The sequence below is a fragment of the Equus caballus genome, chromosome 1, assembly GCF_041296265.1.
Source record: "Equus caballus isolate H_3958 breed thoroughbred chromosome 1, TB-T2T, whole genome shotgun sequence".
In the NCBI taxonomy this organism is placed as follows: Eukaryota; Metazoa; Chordata; class Mammalia; order Perissodactyla; family Equidae; genus Equus; species Equus caballus.
Window position 1 is genome coordinate 83,417,280 of NC_091684.1, and position 16,677 is coordinate 83,433,956.

General features: G+C 36.5%; 1 protein-coding gene across 1 annotated transcript in view; it reads left to right on the forward strand.

The window, feature by feature from the left end:
• The window catches only part of LOC100056363 (zinc finger protein 33B-like), a 79,832-nt gene extending 63,712 nt beyond the window's left edge, over positions 1–16,120 (forward strand). Inside the window, 4 exon segments of the mRNA XM_070228457.1 lie at positions 3,610–3,754; positions 4,028–4,123; positions 10,355–12,426; positions 12,428–16,120. Coding sequence (XP_070084558.1) covers positions 3,610–3,754; positions 4,028–4,123; positions 10,355–12,426; positions 12,428–12,541 — 2,427 coding nt within the window. The 3' untranslated portion in view covers positions 12,542–16,120.
• Positions 16,121–16,677: the final 557 nt, after the last annotated feature.

The following is a 16,677-nucleotide window of genomic DNA, read 5'->3' on the forward strand; positions in this document are numbered from 1 at the left end:
CAGAGAGCTTCCAGGGAGGTGCTTGGAGGGTGGTGCACCTTGAGAGGGCATGGAAGTTCTGTTCTCCTTTCCCTGTACACTGCCCTATGTGTCTCTTCCATCTGGCTGTTCCTGAGTTGTATCCCTTTATAATAAACCGTTAATTTAGTAACTAAATTGTTTTCCTGTGTTCTGTGAGTGAATCTAGCAAATTACTGAACCCAAGGAGGAGGCTGTGGGAACTCTGACTTATGTACAGTTGGTCAGATGCATAGGTGACAATTTGGACTTGCAGTTGGCATCTGAAGTGGGAGTAGTCTCGTGGGACTGAGTCCTTAATCTGTGGGATCTGCTGCTGTAGTGTCAGAATTGAGTTATTGCTTGGTGTGGGAAAAACTTCCACACGTTTGGTGACCAGAGTAGCATGTGAGTAGAGTAAAACAGAGGAATTAAGTTTTTCCTCTGCCGTATTCTGAATTTGTTTTTGTCTACCTTAAATTAGTGCTTTACTGCTTCATAGACAATGCAAGAATTTTAAAACTGTTTAACTTCATTTATCTTGTTGCTGGAGTTGTGATATATTTTACTTCTGTGCGTGTCATAGATTCCAAGACATTACTTGTTGCTCTAAATTCCATTTTCAGTTTTCTTCATTCCTTCTTGCAGTTTTGTGCTTATATGAGGTATTATTTTCCATAACTATAGTATTTCTTGTTGTGTATGTGTCCTGTTGACAATTTTTTGACCTCTATGTGAAAAATATATTCATTTTATAAATATTTTTGCTAGGTTTAGAATTTCCTAGTGGTGGTTTTCTTAGCTCTTTAAAATGTCCTTCTATTTTGATTTTCTCATTTGCAAATTGCCTATTCAAATCTTTGCCCAGTGTCTTCTGACTTCCATAGTTTTTATGAAAATAGTTGCTGTCAGTTTTGTTCTTGAGATGGCCTCTCTTTTTTCTCATTAATTTATAAAATTTCTTTCTATATTAGAAATAGGATTTCTTTGTTAGATCTGTGTATTCTGAATGTCTTTTCCCATTCTGTATATTCCATTTTTATTCTCTTTTGATAAGGTTAGATTCTTAATATAGTATGATTAATATAATTTGTGTTGTGTTGAAATCTTCACCTATCCCTAGGTCATGAAAGTATTTCATGGTATTTTCTAAACTTTTTACTGGTTTACTTTTCAAATTTAGATCTATGAACTGTCTAAAATGGATTTCTGCTTACACTTCAGATCACAGTAAATACTCATTATAATTAAACTATTTATTGAAATAATTGTCCTTATGTTACCCTAGTCATAAGTCAAGAGACCATATATATGTGGGTCAATTTTTGGGCTCTCTTCCATTTTGTTGATACATTTAAAAATCCTTATGCCTGTGTCACAGTGTTTTAATTATGGCACATGGATAATTATACTTGATATATAGTATTTCTTCTGGCTTTATTTTCCTTCAAGATTGTCTTATCTATTCTTAGCCCTTTGCATTTTTGCATATTTTGGAATTAGCTTATCTAATATACAAGGAAGTATATGCTGGGATTTTGTTTGAGATTGCTGTGAATTTGTACATCAGCATGGAGAGAATTGATATTTTCATAATATTGAGGCTTCCTATCCAGAAATTTATTATATGCCTTCATTTATGTGGGTCTTTTTTATTTTCCTTCATAATATTTTGTAATTTTCTTTGTAGAAATTTTCATATTATTCATGCTATTGTTGATTGTACCTTAAAAATTTTATTTTCTGAAATTTGTTAAATTGAACTTGTATCCAATTTCTAAGACTTTAATTTTGGATACTTTTATTTGTTTTTTTCTGTGTATAGGATTGTTTTGCCATGTTACCCTTAAGAACTTTCAAAAAATGTTGACTAAAATTGGAGCTAGCAGGGTCCTTATTTTGGTCCTAGTTTTAAGTGGAACACTTTCCATATTTCACCATTAAGTGTGATATTTGCTGTGGATTTTATAAAAATCCTTTATCACACTGAGGAAATTCCTTTCTATTTCTAGTTTGCCAAGAAGTTTTTTTTTAAATCATGCTTTTTTGTATCTACTGGGATGATCATATCATTGTCTTTAAAACTGTTTGTTCTTATTTTTATTTCCACCTTTCAGAAAATTCCTGCATGGTCTTCATGGCCTGTTCTTTCTCTGTAAGCCAGTTAAAAAGTGATTTTCCCTCAACTTCCATTCTTGGTTATTTTTAGTCTCTTAGTTCTCTCAGAGTTTTCTTATTCATTCTTGATGACTTCAAACACCACCAAATTATTAATGTCTACAAAATTCTTATTTTCATTCTAGACTTCCAGTATTATGCTTTACTTTTATTATATATTAACCATATCTTTCTGAAATAGAGTGCCCAATCTATTTTCTCTTTTCTGGCTAATTTTGTGACACTGTTATCTGTTCAGCTGTTCATGCATATACCCTGAGGGAACATTTCCTTTCTGCCAATGAATTGGTGACTACATACTGTTGCTGTCTGTCTCCTTTATCAGTGCTCTATTTGCATCCCAGTTTCTATTATAACAGTTTATGTAAGTCGTGTTGTTTTGTCTTTTGGCTTCCCCTCCCATTTTTAAGAGAATTGGTTTTATAAATAAAAACTTAGTCACATAACTTTAATATATGCTCAAGTCACTTGTTTGGCTCCCCTTTCTCCAGAACCGTGATCCCTAAAGTAGAGGCATGCGTTCTAGATGATATCGAAGAGAATCCAGTTGGATATCTTCTTGTAAAAATGTTCTACAGACATTTTGAGTACAACAGTTCCAAAATTGTTCCCTTTTCATTTGCTACACAACCTAATTATCTCTGAATTGAAAAGTTGGAACCTAGAATGTGTATTGTAGTGAAATAAAATATTAGGCTGTCTTTCTGTATTTTTAAGTCTAAATAAGAATGAAATTAAAATTGTAATATATCTATTTCTATAATTTATAAATAAAAACTTCTGTAGTGCTAAAAAATATTCTTTAAAGTGGAAAGTGATCACATACTATGGAGAGTATTGGTCTAAAATTGCTCTGTAATCCATTCCCTGAATACCTCCATGGCCGTTTGTCTTATCACAGCTGCAGGCTGTATTCTCAGCTCCTATGCTGGGTGCCCTTTTGCTCATTTCCTGAATGTGTTAGAGGCTGCCTGCGTTTGCATGTGCCATGGCTGTGTATTCATGAAGAACACAGTATTACTCTTCATCTAGCAGCTGTTCTTCCTCATTGAAGCTCAAAATAGAGCTAATTTTGCTCCTCAGTTACGTTAGTCTCTCTTCTGTGTACTTTGACCATAGCGTTTGTGGCATATTACTGCATATGTTTTCTTACCAGATGAAAAGCTCCTTGAATGCAAGAAGATTTTTATTAATCGTAGTATTTCCGAGAACTAGAATAGTTCCAGATACATTGCGAGGACTTGATAATTTTTTTACATGAATAATACCTTAATGCAATGGCAGAATATTTCTATTATGATTTCTCTTCTTCCCCCAAAGTATAAAGCAAAACAGACATTCTGCAAACCATTTTGGTAATCTGTAAACAGTAACCATGGTAAGGATTAGTTCTCATACAACTTTTTCCATGTCACCTAATTCTGAACATTTCAGATTGAACAGAAATTCCAGGGATCAGTGTCATTTAAGGATGTGACTGTGGGCTTCACCCAGGAAGAGTGGCAGCACCTGGACTCAACTCAGAGGTCCCTGTATAGAGATGTGATGCTGGAGAACTACAGCAACCTTGTCTCAGTGGGTAAGATTTGTTATGTAATTCTAAATAGCATCTTAAAATTCTTTTAATTATGAAGCAGATGGACACTCTCTAAGAGTTTAGACATGTTTAAGGTTGGAATTCAGGAATCAGTGTTGATTGATCATTTTTGGGCTCTGTGAAGATATTTGTTTACCTCTCCAGTGAAATGTTCAATGATACCTTCACTGAGCAGCTCCAGAAGCTTCTTCCTCTTTCAGAGGCCCTCAAGTCTAGGCCACTTGGTCCAAGTCCTAAATTATTTCACTTTGACAGGGTATTGTGTTACCAAACCAGAAGTGATCTTCAGGCTCGAGCAAGGGGAGGAGCCATGGATATCGGAGGAAGAATTCCCAAGCCAGGTATTCCCAGGTGAGTTAATGTGTACTGCACAGATGAACTTCAGAGGATTTATTGTTTCCCTGTGGTTAATCTAGAGGTTGACAACTTTGAAATGTGTTTTTCAGGAATATCTCTTTAGAAGTCCTGATCCTTGGAACTGACTAAGAATACTCATTTTTGAGCCCAACCTCCAGATGCCACTCTCATAAAAAATGTTCTTTTTCATTCGTTTTTGAAAATTTACCATTTTTACATATATCAACAGTCTAGTCTTTAGCAACCTCGTTTTACTATTTTCTTTCTTGGTTACTCTATGTTTCTCAAAGCAATTTCACTTGCCCACCTTAACTCCATTGCACTGCGTTTTTGCTGTGAGGCATTCTTTCATATATTCACTTTCTGATTCACATAATTTTTTAGTACCTGTATAATCTAAAAGTTGAGAATATAGTAGTGAAAAAAATATATGTCTTAATGAGTTTATATAAGTAGTGCTAATGGCCAACAGGTACATGAAAAGATACTCAGCATCACTAATCACCAGGGAAATGCAAATCAAAACCATAATGAGATATCATGTCACACCATTTACAACAGCTAGCATCAAGAAGATCAGAGATCAGGTATTGGTGAGGATGGGGAGAAAAGGGAACACTTGTGCACTGTTGGTGGTGATGTAAATTGTTTCAGCTACTATGGAAAACAATCTGGAGGTCCCTCAAAAATTTAAAAATAGAAGCACCATATGATCTGTCAATTCCACTTGTGGGTATATACCCAAAATGAAAACAGGATATTGAAGAGATAGATGCACTCCCATGTATATCACAGCATTATTCACACTAGCCAAATATGGAAACAGCCTAAGAGCCCATCATTGGATGACTGGATAAAGAAGATGTGGTGTGTATATATTGATATATATGAGTATGTATACACAGACACACATACACACACACAAGGAGTATTATTTAGCCATGAGAATGGAGGACACCCTGCCATTTTTGCAACAACAGGGATGGACCTTAAGCACATGTGGAATGCTAAGTGAGATAGGTCAAAGACAAGTACTGTATAGTATCACATATATGTGAATCTAAAAAAAAGCCAAACTCAGAACCAGAGAGTAACATGATAGGTACCAGGGGCTGGGGGGTGGGGGAATAGGACAGGTATTGTCTAAGGGTATAAACTTGTAACAAGTAGTAAATATGTCCTAGAGATCTAATGCACAGTATAGTGAATATAGACAACGATATTGTATTATAATTATCAAACTTACTAAGAGACTAGAACTTAATTATTCCCATAGGAAATGATAATAAGTAACATGAAAGAGGTGTTAATTACCGCTGTAGCGATGGGAATCTTAGTACAGTATGTAAATACATCAAATTAACATGTCATACCCCTTAAATTTGAGTTATATGTCAAATATATTTTAATTTTAAAAAGTAGCTAAACACATAAACACATACATATGTGTATTAAATGCTCTGTGGTGGTAAAAACTATTAAAGAAATTAGAGCAGGGTTAAATTGATTGAGTGTGCTGTTACCATTAGAGCAGAATTTGAATGAAATGATTGTGTGAGCTGTGAGGATTCTGCCTCTTCTCAGCAAGGGTAATAGCAACTGCTAAGCCCATGGGTAGGAATGTGCTTGGCATTTTTGAGAAATAGTGAAAAAAGTCACAGTGGCCATGGGGGAGTGGTTAATGGGAAGAGGGGCAGGAGATGATGTCAGACAGCTGTAGTCCAAAAGATGAGAATATCATGAGTCTTATTAAAGATTTTAATTTTATTCCTAATTTATTAGTATATTTTGGCAAATGAGCAACAAATTAAGTTTGTATAAGATCTTTCTTATCTCTATGGAGAAAGTATTGGGAAGAGCATAAGCACTTAGAGAACTCATTAGGGGACTGTAGTTTTCCTTATGAGTTTCTTTATGAGTTTACGTACTTTTCTTTATGAGTGGTTGCTGTCTTTGTTATGGTCACTTAGACAAAGTTGGAAGGCATGGACGTAATGTGAAGAGGTTGGATTCTCTCTGTATTTGGAAAGTGAGGCAATAGCAAAAGAACTAACATTTCTATCATCAGAGTAACAAAAGGAGAGGTGAGTGGTACTTCAAGTATTTCAAGAAATAATGGTTGAAAACTTCTCCAATTTGGCAAAAGACCTGCTGTTTCTCCCGTATATCTGAACTTTTCCTGTTTCTTTTATATGTCTTGTAATTTTCTTGAAAAATGGATATTTTAGATAATATTTTGTACGTACTCTGATAACTGATTCCTTTTCTCTCTCCAGGGCTGCTTGTTATTTTGCTTGCTAATTTATTTGTTTAGTGACTTGGCTGGACTATTTGAGTGAAGTGTTTTCCTCCCAAGTATTCTGTCTCTGATCTTGCTTGTCAGGGAGCTCTGCCTTGGGCATGCACACTCTCCTTAGAATGACAATGGTGTTAACAGAGTGCTCTTTGAGTGTCTCTGTGATGGTTAATTTTGTCTGTCAGTTAACTGGCAGAAGGGATGGCCAGATAACTGGTAAAACTTTATTTCTGGGTGTCTCTGGGGGGTGTTTGGAAGTGATTAGCATTTGATTCAGTAGAATGAGTAAAGAGATCCACCCTCACCTATATGGGTGGGCATCATCCAATTCCTTGGGAGCCCAGATGGAACAGAAAAGTGAAGGAAGAGCAAATTCTCTCTCTATTCTTGAGCTGGGACCTTCTCCTGCCCTCAGACATCAAAGCTCCTGATTCTTGGGCCTTCAGACTTCAAGACTTACACTAGCAGCCCCCTAGTTTTCAGGCCTTTGACCTTGACTGGGAGTTATATCATTGGCTCCTAGTTCTCAGGCCTTTGGAGTTGGACTGAATTATACTACTTGCTTTCCTGGTTCTCCAGCTTACAGATGGCAGATTGTGGGACTTCTTGGCCTCCGTAACTACATCAGCCAGTTTCCTTAATCAATCTCTGTCTCTCTCTCTGTCTCTTTCTTGGATATATATGTTTATCATATATATCCTATTGGTTCTGTTTCTCTGGAGTACCTTGATTAATAGTCTGTTTCTCTGATCTGTATGTTAACTTGTCTGCTCTCTGTGGGTGTCTTACCCTGCTTTTTGTCTCTACTAATTGATTGTTTGTTGTTTCCAACAATGTCCTGGTCATATATTGCTCTACAGATTGGTCCAATATTTTTTTGCAGAGAAAGATTGCCCTGAGCTAACATCTGTTGCCAATCTTCCTCTTTTTTTTTCTTCTCCCTAAAACCCCAGTGTGTAGATATAAGTCCTTCTAGTTCATTTATATGAGCTGCCACTAAAGCATGACAACTGACAGACAGGTGGTGTGGTTCCATGACCAGGAAATGAACTCTGGCTGCCAAGGTGGAGAGTGCAGAACTTTAACCACTAGACCATCAGGGCTGGCCCTTAGAAGGGACATTTCTTAACCTGAAAAAGGGCATCTGTAGGAAACCTCCAACTAGTATTGTGCTTAATGATAAAAAAAAAACCCAAAGATGAATAGTTTCTTTCCAATATCAGGAACAAGACAAGGATATCCACTTGTACTCAGTAATGTAATGTAATCTATCTAGTGTAATCACGGAAGAAGAAGAAACGGAGATCAGAGTGGAAAAGAAGAAGTAGAACTGTCTTTAGTCATAAAAAAATATGTTTATGTACAAAATTCAATGGAATCTACAGATAAATGACTAGAACTATTAAGTAAATATAGTTTGGAGGATACAAGTCGATATACAAAAATCAATTTTATTTCCATATGCTTCCAATGATAAATTGGAAATTGAAATTTTAAAAAGCAGTGTTTGCGGGGGCTCTCCTGGTGGCATAGTGGTTAAGTTCGCACACTCAGCTTTGGCCACCCGGGGTTCTTAGGTTTGGATCCCAGGCGCGCACCTAGCACAACTTGTCAAGCCACGCTGTGGCAGTGTCCCACATAGAAAATGGAGGAAGATTGGCACAGATGTTAACTTCATGACAATCATTCTCAAGCAAAAAGAGGAGGATTGGGAACTGATGTTAGCTCAGGGCCCGTCCTCCTCACAAAAAATAAATAAAAAGCAGTATTTGCAATAGTGTGAAAAATATCTTTTGTAGGTATGTCTGGCAAAAGATGTGAAAGACCTCAGTGAAAACTATAAACCATTGCAGAGAGAAACTGAAGACCTAAATAAATGGAGAGAGAGAACTGTGTTTATGTATCAGAATGCTCAATATTGTTAATATGTTTTTCCCCTTAAAAGTCTTTTCTCTACATTCAGAATAATCCTAATCTAATTCCCAGCAGCCTTTCTTATAGCAATTAACTAGATCATTGTAAGTTTTATATAGAAGTGCAAAAGGGCTAGAGTAATTACAACAACTTTGAAAACTGAAAGGTAAGTTGTAGGGCTAATGCTGTCTGATTTCAAGACTTATTATCAAGTTACTATAAATAAGACAGTGCAGTGTTGACATCAAGACAGACCTCATAGATGAAGTGGATCAGAATACAGAGCCCAGAAGTAAATCCATTCATATATATCATAATGTCAAAATTTATCAAATTATATGGTTTAAACATATTCAGTTGATTCATCAACAGCACCTCACTGAAGCTAGTTTGAAATTGCCAAGGAAGTTTCTAAATGGCTGCTCTCAATTTCTGTATTTATCTCATCACATTGTACTTGTTACATACATTATATTGACTTGCAGTGATACACAAACCCCACTTTTGAGTACCACTGCTTTAGGGACACTTTTCCAAATATTCACCAGGGATATATAGAGTTCACCTGTCTGTATTGTTCATAATGACAGAAAAACAAAATCAACCAGACTGTCAAATGGAGGAATCAGTATGTACATTACAGTATATTCTCAGTCGTATTTTATCTATATTTATGTGCAACAATGTGGATGAATTTTGGAAACTTAGAGTGAGAAAAGCAAGTACAGAAGTATACTTACAGTATAATATATTAATAATTATAGAACATGGAAAATTTTCAAAGAAATAAATTTTGATTAAATCCAGTTTCATGATTTTGGAAGATTTTTCAGTGAAGGGAAAGGATTTGTATGGCTAAAAGGCACGTAGATATTTTCAAAGATACTGCTTTTCTTGAATGGACTGTATGGTGGATGATATAGTATCAGTGTACAGTTTTGAGTGAGATCCTGCCTTTATTCTTAGGTTTCTGGTGAGACCTCTCTCCTCAGCTTGCAGACACCACCTGCTTGCTGTGTCCTCACATGGCCTTTTCTCTGCCCACAAGGAAAGCAAGAAAGCTCTGGTGTCTCTTCCTCTTCTAATAATGATACGATTCCTATCAGATTAGCCCTCTATCCTTATGACCTCATTTAAACTTAATTACCTCCTTAAAGGCCCTGTCTCTAAATATGGTCACACTGGGGATTAGAGCTTCAACATATGAATTTGAGAGGGGGACACAATTCACAATTCTGTCCATAACAGGCTGTTTGTAATTTAAGTCCTTTTCTAAGATCACTTTGTTGTTTTTACAATTTTATTCTTCACTTTGTTCAGCTCTTGCTTTGTTATTTCCTGTATGCTTCACAAATCCCTTCTTTTGGATTTCCCAGTAGTTTGAGCTCTCATCTATCAGAACTGAGGCATCATCTCAGTATTTTCCCACTCAGAGTGGGACTTCTCCTTTCTGGGAGTAATTTTATTCGTGTTTAATTATCTCTAAGTTCTTTGCCTCTTCTTTTACATGAGTTTGCCGCAGTCTCCAGCTCACTCTTTCCATAGATGTGGGTTCTATATCACTTTCTTCTATATTTGAATATTTATTTCCTTACTTAGTGGTGATTTGAAGTTAGTAGTATTCTGTGTTTCCTAATTATGCTGAAGTCATGAGTTGTTGTAGCTAATTTTATTTGCTTTCCTTATATTAATCCTTATAGTTTTTTGGAGGATGGATACATGGAGAGATTCAGATTTAAACAGTTGCTATGATTCTTCAGACATTGGAAACCAAATGTACGTGTCCTAATAGCCAGTTTCCTCTCCCTTTTCCACTGTGCCAGGGTTTTTGTTTCTTGTTTTTGTTTTTTCACTTCAAACCCAAGAAATAGAAAAAAGACATTTGCAGTTATTTTCATCCATGGAGACCAGACAAGAAATCAAAGTCAGCTACAACAAAGGACATTTGTGTATAGGTCACATTCCATAAGAAATGTGTTTCTTTATATGATAAGATTAATTTTTCTTATTTCTAGAAGTCTGGAAATCTGATCAACTGAAAGAAAGGAGCCAAGAAAACCAGTCTAAACGTGTGTGGGAAGTTGTATTCATCAATAACAAAAAGCTGACTAAAGAACAAGGTAATGTGATAGGAAAACCATTTAAGTTGGACACAAATTCTTTTCCTTCCAGAAAAATACTCTGTCAGTGTGACTCATGTGGAGTGAGTTTCAACTGTATTTCAGAATTGGTTATCAATAAGAAAAACTGTTTAGGAAAAAAGACTGATGAATTTACTGCCTGTGGAAAATTGCTACTCAATATTAAACATGAGAAAACTCATCCTAGAGAGAAAAGTGAATTTTTTAAAAATGGAAAGACTTTCAGTCACAATGAGGACCCTGTTCAGCATGAGAAGATACAAACTTTAGAGCAAAATTTTGAATATAACATATATCGAGAAACCTTCCTTGGAAAGGCAGTATACAATACACAGAAGAGGGAGATCACAGAAGGGAATGACTGTGAATATAATGAATACAAGCAAATTTTCTGTGATAACTCATCCTTCTTCTTACATCAGATAACCCCCTCAAAGGAGAATCACTATAGATTTAGTGATTGTGGGAAATCCTTGTGTGTGAAGTCTACCCTTTTGAAACATCATGGGGCCCATATAAAATACTATGAATGTAATGAAAGTGGGAATAATTTCAAGGGGAAGTTATACCTCTCACAACTTCAGAAAACTCATAAAGGAGAGAAACACTTTGAATGTAATGAATGTGGGAAAGCTTTTTGGGAAAAGTCCCACCTCACTCGACATCGGAGGATACACACAGGAGAGAAGCGCTTTCAATGTAATGAATGTGGAAAAACTTTCTGGGAGAAGTCAAACCTCACTAAACATCAGAGATCACACACAGGGGAGAAACCATTTGAATGCAATGAATGTGGGAAAGCCTTCAGCCACAAGTCAGCCCTCACATTACACCAGAGAACACATACAGGGGAGAAACCCTACCAATGTAATGCATGTGGGAAAACTTTTTACCAGAAGTCAGACCTCACTAAACATCAGAGAACACACACAGGGCTGAAACCCTATGAATGTTATGAATGTGGAAAATCCTTCTGTATGAATTCACACCTTACAGTACATCAGAGAACTCATACAGGTGAGAAACCCTTTGAATGTCCTGAATGTGGGAAATCTTTCTGTCAGAAGTCACATCTTACACAACATCAGAGAACTCATGTAGGGGATAAACCCTATGAATGTAATGCATGTGGGAAAACTTTCTACCATAAGTCAGTACTCACCAGGCATCAAATAATCCATACAGGGTTAAAACCTTATGAGTGTTATGAATGTGGGAAAACTTTCTGCTTGAAGTCTGATCTCACAGTACATCAGAGAACTCACACAGGGGAGAAACCCTTTGCATGTCCTGAGTGTGGGAAATTCTTCAGCCATAAGTCAACCCTCTCTCAACATTATAGAACACATACAGGGGAGAAACCCTATGAATGTCATGAATGTGGAAAAATCTTCTATAACAAATCATACCTAACTAAACATAATAGAACACATACAGGGGAGAAACCCTATGAATGCAATGAATGTGGGAAAACCTTCTGCCAGAAGTCACAGCTCACTCAGCACCAGAGAATTCACATAGGGGAGAAACCCTATGAATGTAATGAATGTGGAAAGGCTTTCTGCCATAAGTCAGCTCTAATTGTACACCAGAGAACTCATACAGAAGAAAAGCCCTATAAATGTAACGAATGTGGAAAATCTTTCTGTGTGAAGTCAGGACTTATTTTACATCAGAGAAAACACACAGGGGAGAAGCCCTATGAATGTAATGAATGTGGGAAATCCTTCAGTCACAAATCATCCCTCACAGTGCATCACAGGGCTCACACAGGAGAGAAGTCTTGTCAATGTAATGAATGTGGGAAAATTTTTTACCGTAAATCAGACCTTGCTAAACATCAGAGATCTCACACAGGGGAGAAGCCCTATGAATGTAAAATGTGTGGAAAAACCTTCTCTCAGAAGTCAAACCTCATTGTACATCAGAGAACGCACACAGGAGAAAAATCTTGTGATTGAAGTGAATGTTAGAAATGTTGAGCCACAATTCAGCATCCACTATACTTCAGAGAATTCACGCTGTGGAGAAAGCTCTGTTGACATCCTGAATGTTCAGTAACATTCATCCACAGACTGGCCTTATTTTACTCCAAAGTAATGATAGGGAAAAATCTGTGCAACAAATATAGAAAGTCTTGTTAAGAATTAAAATTTCATTTGATGTCACGTAGCTAATACTGGTATAAAATCTTACAGATTTTTTGATTTTGTAAAAGTTTCTAGCAAAAAATACCAACTAGTTTATGTCAGAATTTATGTTGAGGAGAAATCTGTGAATTTGAGACATATAGCTTGAAAATTTTGTTTAGAAGTAATGTAACATTAGAAGTTGTGCTTTGGTTTTGATGCCTTGGTTATCTTTAGGAAATATAACAAATTATAATTTATAGATGTATATTGTGTAATGTAAAGCTTTAAAAACTAAAAAAATAGTAAAATGAAAAAATAGACTCACAAGAAATTGCAACAGTAGTACATAGAATTCTCATGTGCCCTTCACCAAGCTTCCTCTAATAATAATATTGTACATAACCATTTCTCAAGTATAGGAAATTGATAGTACCCTACTACTAAGTCAGATACAGACCTTATTTAGATTTCGTCTGTTTTTACATACATTCTGTGTGTTTATGTGTGTATTTCTATGAAACTTTATTGTTTGTAGGTTTTAGTAATCATGAACACAGGTTACAAAGTCAAAAAGGAATCTGGAATCTGTACGCGTGAAAGTTACAAAGGAATCAGGGTTTCACCACAAGACGTTCTCTTGTGTTAGTAATCATACGCTTTCTGCCACCGTAATCCTGGCAACCATTTGAATATGAAGCTTTTTGAAAGAAGAGATAAATTTAATGATTAGGGCAACAACATTAAATGCATAAGTGAAATATCCCTTACGTTTGCTGGACTTATGTATGTACAAATGGTGTGGTATGTAAACTGTATGTGTTTCATATGCATAATGGAACTTGTTATAATTGTGAGTAGGAAATAGATGCTCCTAGTTGAGCAGTTGTTACAATGTCAGGCACATCTCCCATGTTTGTAGGGCCTGGAGCAACAGTTTAACAGGATGCCCATGAAGCTCGTGTCTAACCATTTAAAACTTATAAATCAAAATAACAAAATGTTAAATAAAATGTATTCTGTGCATGGGAATATCTAGGCCCTAGTCCCATTGCCCCCTTTCTCTTTTCACCCATGTTTCATCCCAAACCATGAGCTGCCTTGAGTGAACATATGTGAATACTGTAGCGCTCAGCCTAAATTTTGTCCAAACCCTCTGAAAGCAATTGCTCTCCAAGGCAGGGTCTGCAAAAGAAGTCTCAGTCACACTAGATGACACTCAGGGCTGTAAATTGGGCTGTAAACTCAGGGGTCCAATGTACCCAGAGAGGTCCTCAATGACTGCATCCTCAATGACTTTGACTACATGAGAAGGTGGGTTGAGGCTGGAACAGGGCCAGAGTAGAGCTAGAGTGGGGCTTTTATTGGCAGTGTAAAGGTAGTATACTAAATCACATGATCAGATTATATAAATAATTAGGTTGCACAAATAATCTAAGATTACACAATCTAATGATCTTAGATTAGACAAATAGTCTAAGCTTGCATCTTAGGAAACTAGAAAAAGAGCAAAGTAAATCCAAAGTAAGCAAAACAAAAATAATAGTAAGAATTGGAGTGACAAAAATAAGAAGAAGAATTGGAGTGGAAATCAATGAAGTTGAAAACAGGAAACCAATAGAGAAAGTCAGTAAAACCAAATGCTGGTTCTTTGAAAAGGTCAGTAAAATTAATGAACTTATGGACAGGTTAACTAAGAAAAAGAGAAGACTGCTAATTGCTAATATGAGAAATGGAAGAGAGCCATAACTACTGATCTCATGGACATCAGAAAAATTATAAAGGAATATTGTGGACAACTTTATACCCACAAATTTGATAACATGGATAAAATGAACCAGTTCCCTGAAACACACAATCTGCCAAAGCCCACGGAAGGATAAATCTGAATAGGCATATATCTATTAAAGAAATTGAATCAATACTTAATTTTCCAAATCAGAATATACCAGGCCAGATGTGTTCACTGGTGAATTCTACCAAACACTTAGGGGAAGAAATGATACCATTCTCTACAATCTCCAAGAAAGTACAAGCAGAGGGAATACTTCCTAACTCATTCTGTGAGGCCAACATTACCCTAGTAGCAAAAGGAGGCAAAGACATTACAACGAAGGAAAACTACAGACCCCTGTCTCTCATGAACATAGATGTAGAAATCCTCAACAAAATCTTAGCAAATTGAAGTCTACAGTATATCAAAAGAATTAGACACTGTGACCAGGTGGGATTTATTCTAGATATACAAGGCTGATTCAACATCTAATAACCAGTTAATGTAACCTATCACATCAACAGGCTAAAGAGGAAATATCATGATCATATCAATAAATGCAGAAAAACATTTCACAATATCTTAACGCCCATTTGTGATAAAAAAAAGTTTCAGCAAACTAGGAATACAGGGAACTTCATTAACTTGGTAAGGAATATCTACAAAAAAACATACAGCTAAGCATCATACTTAATGATGAGAAACTAAATGCTTTCCCAGTAAGATAAGAAGGTCCTCTTTCACCACTTCTTTTCAACATCCTTCTGGAAGTCCTAGCTAATGCAGTAAGCCAAGTAAAGGAAATAAAACGTACACAGATTTGGAAGGAAGAGAGAAAACTATGTTCACAGATAACATGATTGTCTATGTAGGAAATTCCAAAGAATCAACAAAAAAACCCTCCTGGCACTAATAAGCAATTATAGCAAGGTCACAGGATACGATGCTTTGCAGGTGATAAAAACAATTGAGCTGGGCCAGCCCGGTGGTGCAGCGGTTGGGTGTGCATGTTCCACTTCAGTGGCCTGGGGTTCACTGGTTCGGATCCTGGGGGCAGACATGGCACCGGGTGGCAAGCCATGCTGTGGTAGGCATCCCATGTATAAAGTGGAGGAAGATGGGCATGGATGTTGGCTCGGGGCCAGTCTTCCTCAGAGAAGAAAGGGGAGGATTGGCAGATGTTAGCTCAGGGCTAATCTTCGGGGGGGGGGGGGAAGAATTGAGCTATCAAGTAACAAAAACCATGGAGGAACCTTAGATGCATGTTGCTAAATGAAAGAAGCCAGTCTGAAAAGGCTTTATACTGTATGATTCCAAGTATAATGCATTCTGATAAGGGCAAAACTTGGGAGACAGTAAAAAGATCAGTGGTTGCCAGGGGTTCAGGGTGAGGGAGGGAGAGAGGGATGAATAGGTGGATTACAGGATTTTTAGGGCAGTGAAACTATTCTGTAGGATACTGTAATGGTGAATATATGTCATTATTCATTTGTCAAAAACCACAAAATGTAAAACACAAAGGGTAAACCCTAATGTATCAGTATTGGCTCCTCAGCTGTAACAAGTGAACCACATTAATGGAAGATGTTAATCATAGCGGGAGCTATGGCGGAAGGTAGAGGTGAAGGGGTGCGTAGGAACTCTGTACTTTCTGCTCAGTTTTTTTGTAATGCTAAGACTACTCTGAAAAATAAAGTGTATTAAATCAATAAACAAAACTGCTTGCATATAGCAATATAGACGAGTATATGAGGATACTTTTTTATATATTTATAAAATTAAAAACTCACATCATTCAGTACCAATTTTCCCACATTGGGGGTAAATGCAGTCTCAGAAATCATACTGACAATCGCTAAAGCATATTTTCAATTACAGCTTTCTACTTTTCTAAGCCTTATTTCTTTTGGAATTATCTTAAATTCTTTACCTCTCTTTATATCTTATTTCTGTACTGAAGTGTTAGTCATGTTTTTGCACTGCAACTACAGTCACCACTAATGAATATTTAAGTTGTTTTTCTAGTCTTAAAAATAAAGTATAGTAACTGTGGCCTGAAATTAAGCCCTGTGTAATAGACTCTCTTGACATCTGAAACCAGTGGGGCCTCTAATGGCCTAACTGCAAGTTTCCCTCCCCATTCTCCTCCCACAGATAAGATCCTGTAGTCAGACAATCTTCCTTCCTTATCAAGGGGATCAGGCATAGTTGTTGCTTATCTCTGAGTAGCAGGTTTCACCACCCTACCAGCCTGAAGAATTATTCAGACAAGCTATTCACATCCTTTCACAGGA